Source organism: Wyeomyia smithii, chromosome 1 (genome assembly GCF_029784165.1).
Source record: "Wyeomyia smithii strain HCP4-BCI-WySm-NY-G18 chromosome 1, ASM2978416v1, whole genome shotgun sequence".
NCBI lineage: Eukaryota > Metazoa > Arthropoda > Insecta > Diptera > Culicidae > Wyeomyia > Wyeomyia smithii.
Window position 1 is genome coordinate 202,486,337 of NC_073694.1, and position 10,254 is coordinate 202,496,590.

General features: G+C 44.8%; 1 protein-coding gene across 1 annotated transcript; it reads right to left on the minus strand.

Annotated features, from left to right (window-relative positions):
- Positions 1-2,927: 2,927 nt before the first annotated feature.
- Positions 2,928-7,289, minus strand: LOC129717428 (uncharacterized). Its single transcript, XM_055667315.1, has one exon. It carries the CDS (start codon positions 7,287-7,289, stop codon positions 2,928-2,930), a length of 4,362 nt encoding a protein of 1,453 aa, XP_055523290.1.
- Between the last annotated feature and the right edge of the window lie 2,965 nt (positions 7,290-10,254).

Sequence of the window (10,254 nt, forward strand, 5' to 3'; positions counted from 1 at the left end):
GGGTTTTTGGCGATTCTGAGCTTAATTTGGGATCATTTTCTATTTTGGCCTTTTCTGGTCTTTAGAAGAGGTTTTTGGCGATTCTGAGCTCAATTTGGGATCATTTTCTATTTTGGCCTTTTCTGGCCTTTAGAAGAGGTTTTTGACGATTCTGAGCTCAATTTGGGATCATTTTCTATTTTGGCCTTTTCTGGCCATTAGAAGTGGTTTTTGGCGATTCTGAGCTCAATTTGGGATCATTTCCTATTTTGGCATTTTCTGGCCTTTAGAAGGGGTTTTTGACGATTCTGAGCTTAATTTTGGATCGTTTTCTATTTTGGCATTTTCGGGCCATTAGAAAAGGTTTTTGGCGATTCTGAGCTTAATTTGGGATCGTTTTCTATTTTGGCCTTTTCTGGCCTTTAGAAGGGGTTTTTGGCGATTCTGAGCTTAATTTGGGATCATTTTCTATTTTGGCCTTTTCTGGCCATTAGAAGAGGTTTTTGGCGATTCTGAGCTCAATTTGGGATCATTTTCTATTTTGGCATTTTCTGGCCTTTAGAAGGGGTTTTTGGCGATTCTGAGCTTAATTTGGGATCATTTTCTATTTTGGCCTTTTCTGGCCTTTGAAAGAGGTTTTTGGCGATTCTGAGCTCAATTTGGGATCATATTCTATTTTGGCCTTTTCTGGCCTTTAGAAGGGGTTTTTGGCGATTCTGAGCTCAATTTGGGATCATTTTCTATTTTGGCCTTCAGAAGGGGTTTTTGGCGATTCTGAGCTCAATTTGGGATCATTTTCTTTTTTTGCCTTTTCTGACCTTTAGAAGGGGTTTTTGGCGATTCTGAGCTCAATTTGGGATCGTTTTCTATTTTGGCCTTTTCTGGCCTTTAGAAGGGGTTTTTGACGATTCTGAGCTTAATTTTGGATCGTTTTCTATTTTGGCATTTTCGGGCCATTAGAAGAGGTTTTTGGCGATTCTGAGCTTAATTTGGGATCGTTTTCTATTTTGGCCTTTTCTGGCCTTTAGAAGGGGTTTTTGGCGATTCTGAGCTTAATTTGGGATCATTTTCTATTTTGGCCTTTTCTGGCCATTAGAAGAGGTTTTTGGCGATTCTGAGCTCAATTTGGGATCATTTTCTATTTTGGCATTTTCTGGCCTTTAGAAGGGGTTTTTGGCGATTCTGAGCTTAATTTGGGATCATTTTCTATTTTGGCCTTTTCTGACCTTTGAAAGAGGTTTTTGGCGATTCTGAGCTCAATTTGGAATCATTTTCTATTTTGGCCTTTTCTGGCCTTTAGAAGAGGTTTTTGGCGATTCCGAGCTCAATTTGGGATCATTTTCTATTTTGGCCTTTTCTGGCCTTTAGAAGCACTTTTCGGCGACTCTGAGCTCAATTTGGGATCATTTCCTATTTTGGCCTTTTCTGGCCTTTAGAAGCTGTTGGGGCTGCAGTGGACTGTGACTGCGCCGGTCGGTAAACGTTGCTTGCGTTCCCAGCGGGAACCAAGCCGGATGGGAGCAGGACCCTTTCGTTCCTTCCCAGGAGGGCAAATAGATTGGCTGGACTCCTTTGATCGGCTTCGCCTCATGAAGCCGCGACGTGATTGGCCTGGACTAGCCCACTTGGCTAGCAGCAATCAAACTTACGGGTGGAGACGGAGGACAGAATGTTCGGCGGTCAGGTGCAAACACAGAACTACTGTTTACACGAATTTATTCATTTTTTTCTTCTTCTTATTCTTAATATCTATTCTTCGCGTTAAAGTTCTTCGCGGTGACGCAACTTTGCCCACCGATGCTACTGCTACTGCAGCTACTGTTATTGCTGCTATTGTTCTTCTTTCACTGTCTGCTTTCTACTGCTTATCGTATCGCGGTTGGAAAAATACTAATAAATGCTGCCGCATCTGTTGCTCTTTTATATCATTCCGCAGTGCTAAAGTATACAAAGGGGCGGGGCTGAATCTCACACCGCTGTTTACCTACTGCGACGCAATTAGTGGATATAAAGCGTTCGCTCGCTGCCACTCTGTCGCTTCAGTTCGAACAGGTTGGACTGAACATTCTCCCCCAGGCAAGAAGTGGAAATTGCAGAAGAAGACTCATTATCAGCTATCGGCAAAGGCGCAAGTTTGTGTATCGGCCTTTGAAACGTACCCGTTTTTGTCTGGACATCAACCACTCTTACCAAATCGTCGGCTCCAGGATAAACCTTCACAACACGTCCCAGTCTCCAGCATTGAGGGGGAAGATTATCTTCCTTTAGCACGACAATCATTCCAGGTCGAATGTTGTTCCTTTTGTTGGTCCACTTTCCACTTACTTGCAGCTCGGTGACATACTCCTTAGACCATCGCTTCCAAAAGTGTTCGCGCAACTGCTGTATGCGCTGCCAGTGCGATAGTCGATTGGTCGGAAGATGCATCAATGATGGTTCGGGAATAGCCAAAAGTGGACGGTTTATGATGAAATGTCCAGGAGTTAGCACTTCCGGTTCCGTTGGGTCGCTTGATAAGGAATACAATGGTCTCGAATTCAGTATTGCTTCAATCTGACATAACAGGGTGGAAAGTCCGAAGAGTGTCAATGAAGTAGATTGATACACTTTCTTTAGTACTGTCTTTACGCTCTTCACTCCAGCTTCCCAAAGCCCACCAAAGTGTGGCGCGTTTGGGGGTATCGTTCTCCAGTCAATCTGCTTCGCTTGACAGTACTCGAAGATCTTGTTCTGGGTGGCTTCCTCCTTGAAGAGTAGATACAGATCCCGCAAAGCTGATCTTGCACCGATGAAATTTGTTCCGTTGTCGCTGAACACTTCCTTCGGAAAGCCTCGCCGGGATACGAAGCGCTGAAATGAGGCCAGGAATGAATCTGCTGACAAATCTTCCACTGCTTCCAGATGCATGGCCTTCGTGACCATGCATACAAAGACACAGATGTAACCCTTTATTGAAGGACTTTCCGTCCAAGTTGCTTCACGTAGATTGGACCTGCAAAGTCAAGTCCAACTCTCTCAAAGGCTGGTGCAGAGGTGACACGGTATGACGGCAAATCCCCCATTTGTTGATCGATCGTAGTAGGCTTCATTCGGAAGCAAGTGACACAACCTCTCAACACCTTTCTGATGGTAGATCTTGCGTTGATCAACCAAAACTGTTGTCGTAGAAGATATTGAACGCTGCTGCATCCAGTGTGGAGATTCTCGCGATGTATATCGGCGATTAAACCACGAACGATGGGACTCTTGTCAGGTAATATCAACTGATGTTTCACTTCGAATGGTAGATCAGAATGGCTAAGTCGACCACCCACTCGCAGTAGATCATTGTGCAGAAACGGTTTCAAGTTATTTAGACGATGGTTGAACTCTCCTGACCTAATGCACTCGATCTCCTTGGAGAACTCCTGATGCTGGACAGCTCCAACGATAAAATGCAATGCCGTTCGAAGTTCTGGTAAGGTGAGGTACGCTGAAAGCAACCGGTCTTCCTTCTTCTTTCTAGTATTCGATATGAAGCGTAGCACGTATGCCAAAATCCGCTGCGTTTTCCGGAAGGAGCTATACTTTGTCAAGAGTGGGAATTCTTCGTAGTTCATCACTGGCAAAGCTGCCAGCTGGACTCTCAACTCTGGAATCTCGACATCCGTAAGAGTAATTGGTTCCTCTTCTTGGTAGTCGACGGTACGCAAAAAGTGAGGTCCATTCCACCAGAGGTCATTTTCTGCTAATTCCTTGGCAGCTTGTCCTCGTGACACACTGTCCGCTGGATTCTGGTCGGTCCGAACGTACTTCCAGACAATATGCTTGTGGGACGTAATCTCTGCAACTCTGTGGCGAACAAACACTTGAAGACTATCAAGTGGCTTTCGTAGCCATGCCAGTACAACCTGACTATCAGACCACAATATCGTAGACGTGAAGTTTATTTCTAATGCTTCTTTAACCTTACTATTTAACCTTGTTAGAAGTCGAGCGGCTAGTAACTCTTTTCTCGGAATCGTCACAGGTGTGATCGGTGCTATTTTAGACTTCGCGCTGACTAGCCTCAATGATGCTCTGCCATCAGGAAAAATCGACCTCACGTATACGCAAGCACCGTATGCCTTCTGGGAGGCATCTGCGAACCCATGAAGCTCGTAGTGGATAGCTTCGCTTGATATAACTTGGCGTGGAATCCGAATCTGCTCACAAGATGGCAGCGATGTCAAAAAGCTTTCCCATTGGTACAAAAAGCCATCGTCCAACGGATCGTCCCATTTCAGCTTACAAATCCATAGATTTTGCATCAGAATCTTCGCCACTACTACCACAGGAGAAATAAGACCAAGAGGATCGAAAATCTTGGCGATTTCGGACAGAACTTGTCGCTTTGTTGGTTCTTTGATCTTCTCTGGAGATTGCGATCGGAACAGGAATTCATCAGTAGAAGGGTTCCACATTAAACCCAATGTTTTTATAATGTCGTTGATACCGCTGTCACCAAGTGGAACGCATCGCTCTCTGTCTTCATTGGGAATAGGATCCAAAAGGCTATCATCGTTGGAAGACCACTTGTGTAGATGCATCCCACCGGATTTCAGTAGGCCTATCAGTTGGTCCCGAAGTTCACACGCTTCTCCATAATCGTCGGAACCAAACAGTGCATCATCGATGTAGAAATTCCTTTCCACGATCATCGCTGCGAGAGGAAATCTGTGTCGTTCATCGCGAGCTAATTGAAGAAGAGCCCGCGTTGCCAAGAATGGGGCCGCCGCTGTACCATATGTCACTGTTGATAACTCGAGGACTCGCAGAGGATCTTGAAGGGACTTCCGCCAGAAAATCCGCTGTAATGGAGTGAAGGCGGGGTCGATCAGCATCTGACGATACATTTTTGATACGTCTGCACTCAAAACGTATCGAAACTTTCGAAAGCGAAGAATTATGGACAGCAAATCGCTCTGCACTGTAGCACCGACCATCATCACGTCATTAAGTGATAATCCAAACACCTTGGCCGATGCGTTGAACACAACTCGACATTTGGTAGTCGTTTTTGAGGGACGTAAAACAGCATGATGAGGAAGATAAAACTTCAATATTCCAGGGGGGTCATCATGCTCCTTGATCTCGTGGCAATGCCCAAGAGTCTCGTACTCATCCAAGAAGGCGTCGTACTGGACTTTCAAATCTGGGTTACGTTGTAGCTTCGATTCCAACATGTAAAATCTCCGCAAGGCCATAGAACGAGAATCTGCCAGCTGGGGAGCGTTGTCCTTCAGCGGTAGATGGAGGATAAAACGACCACTGTCGTCTCGACGATATGTTGCAGTGAAGTGTGCTTCGCACTGCTCCTTCTCGCTCGAAGGAACCATCTCTGGTGAAACGCTTTCCACTTCCCAAAATTTATGCATAAGCTCTTCCATTGGATCGACGCTAACAGCGCAGGAGTTCATCGCAAGGTTTGAACAGGACCTCTCGAGCAGCTTACCACCCACTAACCATCCCAGTTGGGAGTCATGAAGGCTAGGTAGGTCGTCGTTTAGTTTAAAGCACCCTGGTTTCATTATATCATAGAACCAGTCCATGCCAATAAGCAAATCAATTTGGCTGGGTTCATGGAACGACGGATCAGCCAGTTTTAGACCTTGTGGCAGTTCCCAATTGTCCAAATTTATCTTCACCGATGGAATGCGACCGGTGATTTTCGGTGAGACCAAGCAATTCACGAGGAATGAGTAGTCATTACATCTAGAGCGGACATTTATGGTGCATTTTTGTTTTATAGTTGATCTCACACTGCCAATGCCTGTTATCGGGACACTTACGTCTTCCACTTTAATCCCAAGAGTAGCGACCAATGATTGCGTTACAAAACTCACTTGGGATCCGCAGTCTAACAGGGCTTTGCACAAACGAGAGCGCTGATGTTGATCATCCACTTGAACAAGGGCGGTTAGTAAGATCACCTGACTCGCCAAATTCATCGGGTTGTTAGTGTGTACTGCCGTAACCAATGGCTGGGTCTCCGGTTTCTTATTGGACTCCGGTGCTTTACTGGAGCCAGGAATTCCAATCGCAGAATTTGGGTTAGACTGCGAATGCTTCTCTTCACTGCTCTCACTCGAAGGCCTCGTCGAGCTGGCATTACCCTCCAAGTGCAACAATGTATGATGCTTCTTGTTGCACCTAAAGCAAGACTTCTTCGATGGACAGTTCTTCACGCTGTGTCCACGCCTCAAGCAGTTAAAACAGATGTTCCTCTCTTTAACTTTGGACAGCCGTTCACTCGTGGAAAGGCTGTTAAACGACGAACACTTGAACGTAGGATGTCTTTCTCCACACATCTCACAATGTGGATCCGATGTCGAAGAGGCCGTTGCGGTGTTGGCCTTCGAAACTGCAAATTTCCCTGTTAGTTGTTTGGCTGTTCCTCGCTGGGACCGAGATTCTTCGTTTGAACCCTGACATTTCTCCAGAACTGAGACGCGGTCCTTCAAAAACTTGATGGTGTTTTCGTAGGTGGGAAGCTCGCCTCGCTTTATTGTTGATTCCCACTCTTTCTTCGTTGTCGCATCCAAAGAACGAGCGACAAGATGAACGACAATTAGCTCCGACACACCTGTGAATTGCTGGTTGAGGAACTTGAGATTCTCCACGTGACCGCTAATACTTTCGACCAGTGTTCTCAGATCGGCATAATCATCCTTCGGTATTTTCTTTGTTCCGAGTAAGCCAGCGATGTGAATGTCGATCATTCGCCTTTTATCCTCGAAACGCTCCTCTAAAAGTTTCCAGGCGTGTTCGTAGTTCCCGTCGCTAATCGTCTTCACATCGATAAGCCCCATTGCGTCACCAACGAGAGCCTTCTCAAGATGGTACAGCTTTATGCGTGGTGCTTCGTTGGTACGGTCCACGGCGTCGCGAAACATGATTTTAAATTTTTCCCAGTTCTCGTATCTTCCGTCAAACGTGGGAATCGCACGAGGAAGGGACTGCTGGATTACCACCGGTTGCTGATTCCCAGTGACTGGGGCCATTTGTTGGAGCTGATTCTGTGGAGGTGCTGTCAGATTCCCGAGCCAGGTTTCGAGAATAGTTGATACCTCTTCATGTAACGCTTCAAAACTCAAGTACTTTGCATCCTGCTCTTCTCGTTTGTTGATTGGAAGACTGGCCACAACTTGCTGATGTAACTGGTGATATTCGGTGTATGCGGTTTCCACCTTCTTGATATAGACCTTTACTTGAGCAGGAGTTAGTTCAGTCTGATCCGCTTCGGCTCGAGCCAAGATGTTCTTGATTCGAGTGACATTTCCTTGAGCCATTCCACGCATGTGGACCAGCGTATTCAATGCAGCTTCTGCCTATTCATTGCCCTTATTGGTTTTGGCTGGCGTATGCAACGTCGTCATTTTCACACTTCACTTTTAGTCTCTTTGATTGTTTAAATTTCACTTATGAGTTCTTTGAGTGTTTTAGCGTTGTTTCACTTTCAATCTCCGTGTTTGCCTCCGACCTCCAACATCCATCCCACACTCCGATGTAACAGTTCGCAATCGCCGGGTGACGAATCAAAAGATGAACCGAATACGCTCACGGTTGAGTATCCGGTTCGAAGGACCAAAAAATATGTTGGGGCTGCAGTGGACTGTGACTGCGCCGGTCGGTAAACGTTGCTTGCGTTCCCAGCGGGAACCAAGCCGGATGGGAGCAGGACCCTTTCGTTCCTTCCCAGGAGGGCAACTAGATTGGCCGGACTCCTTTGATCGGCTTCGCCTCATGAAGCCGCGACGTGATTGGCCTGGACTAGCCCACTTGGCTAGCAGCAATCAAACTTACGGGTGGAGACGGAGGACAGAATGTTCGGCGGTCAGGTGCAAACACAGAACTACTGTTTACACGAATTTATTCATTTTTTTCTTCTTCTTATTCTTAATATCTATTCTTCGCGTTAAAGTTCTTCGCGGTGACGCAACTTTGCCCACCGATGCTACTGCTACTGCAGCTACTGTTATTGCTGCTATTGTTCTCCTTTCACTGTCTGCTTTCTACTGCTTATCGTATCGCGGTTGGAAAAATACTAATAAATGCTGCCGCATCTGTTGCTCTTTTATATCATTCCGCAGTGCTAAAGTATACAAAGGGGCGGGGCTGAATCTCACACCGCTGTTTACCTACTGCGACGCAATTAGTGGATATAAAGCGTTCGCTCGCTGCCACTCTGTCGCTTCAGTTCGAACAGGTTGGACTGAACAGAAGCACTTTTCGGCGATTCTGAGCTTAATTTGGGATCATTTTCTATTTTGGCCTTTTCTGGCCTTTAGAAGGGGTTTTTGACGATTCTGAGCTCAATTTGGGATCATTTTCTATTTTGGCATTTTCTGGCTTTTAGGAGAGGTTTTTGGCGATTCTGAGCTCAATTTGAGATCATTTTCTATTTTGGCATTTTCGGGCCATTAGAAGAGGTTTTTGGCGATTCTGAGCTTAATTTGGGATCGTTTTCTATTTTGGCCTTTTCTGGCCTTTAGAAGGGGTTTTTGGCGATTCTGAGCTTAATTTGGGATCATTTTCTATTTTGGCCTTTTCTGGCCTTTAGAAGGGGTTTTTGACGATTCTGAGCTCAATTTGGGATCATTTTCTATTTTGGCCTTTTCTGGCCTTTAGAAGGGGTTTTTGGCGATTCTGAGCTCAATTTGGGATCATTTTCTATTTTGGCCTTTTCTGGCCTTTAGAAGGGGTTTTTGGCGATTCTGAGCTCAATTTGGGATCATTTTCTTTTTTGCCTTTTCTGACCTTTAGAAGGGGTTTTTGGCGATTCTGAGCTTAATTTGGGATCATTTTCTATTTTGGCCTTTTCTGGCCTTTAGAAGGGGTTTTTGGCGATTCTGAGCTCAAATTGGGATCATTTTCTATTTTGGCCTTTTCTGGCCTTTAGAAGGGGTTTTTGGCGATTCTGAGCTCAATTTGGGATCATTTTCTATTTTGGCCTTTTCTGGCCTTTAGAAGGGGTTTTTGACGATTCTGAGTTCAATTTGGGATCATTTTCTATTTTGGCACTTTCTGGCCTTTAGAAGGGGTTTTTGACGATTCTGAGCTCAATTTGGGATCATTTTCTATTTTGGCCTTTTCTGGCCTTTAAAAGCACTTTTCGGCGATTCTGAGCTTAATCTGGGATCATTTTCTATTTTGGCCTTTTCTGGCCTTTAGAAGGGGTTTTTGGCGATTCTGAGCTTAATTTGGGATCATTTTCTATTTTTGCCTTTTCTGGCCTTTAGAAGGGGTTTTTGGCAATTCGGAGCTTAATTTGGGATTATTTTCTATTTTGGCCTTTTCTGGCCTTTAGAAGGGGTTTTTGGCGATTCTGAGCTCAATTTGGGATCATTTTCTATTTTGGCCTTTTCTGGCCTTTAGAAGGGGTTTTTGGCGATTCTGAGCTCAATTTGGGATCATTTTCTATTTAGGCATTTTCTGGCCTTTAGAAGGGGTTTTTGACGATTCTGAGCTCAATTTGGGATCATTTTCTATTTTGGCCTTTTCTGGCCTTTAAAAGCACTTTTCGGCGATTCTGAGCTTAATCTGGGATCATTTTCTATTTTGGCCTTTTCTGGCCTTTAGAAGGGGTTTTTGGCGATTCTGAGCTTAATTTGGGATCATTTTCTATTTTTGCCTTTTCTGGCCTTTAGAAGGGGTTTTTGGCAATTCGGAGCTTAATTTGGGATTATTTTCTATTTTGGCCTTTTCTGGCCTTTAGAAGGGGTTTTTGGCGATTCTGAGCTCAATTTGGGATCATTTTCTATTTTGGCCTTTTCTGGCCTTTAGAAGGGGTTTTTGGCGATTCTGAGCTTAATTTGGGATCATTTTCTATTTTGGCCTTTTCTGGCCTTTAGAAGAGGTTTTTGGCGGTTCTGAGCTCAATTTGGGATCATTTTCTATTTTGGCCTTTTCTGGCCTTTAGAAGGGGTTTTTGACGATTCTGAGCTCAATTTGGGATCATTTTCTATTTTGGCCTTTTCTGGCCATTAGAAGAGGTTTTTGGCGATTCGGAGCTTAATTTGGGATCATTTTCTATTTTGGCCTTTTCTGGCCTTCAGAAGGAGTTTTTGGCGATTCTGAGCTCAATTTGGGATCATTTTCTATTTTGGCATTTTCTGGCCTTTAGAAGGGGTTTTTGACGATTCTGAGCTTAATTTTGGATCATTTTCTATTTTGGCCATTTCTGGCTTTTAGAAGAGGTTTTTGGCGATTCTGAGCTCAATTTGGGATCATTTTCTGTTTTGGCCTTTTCTGGCC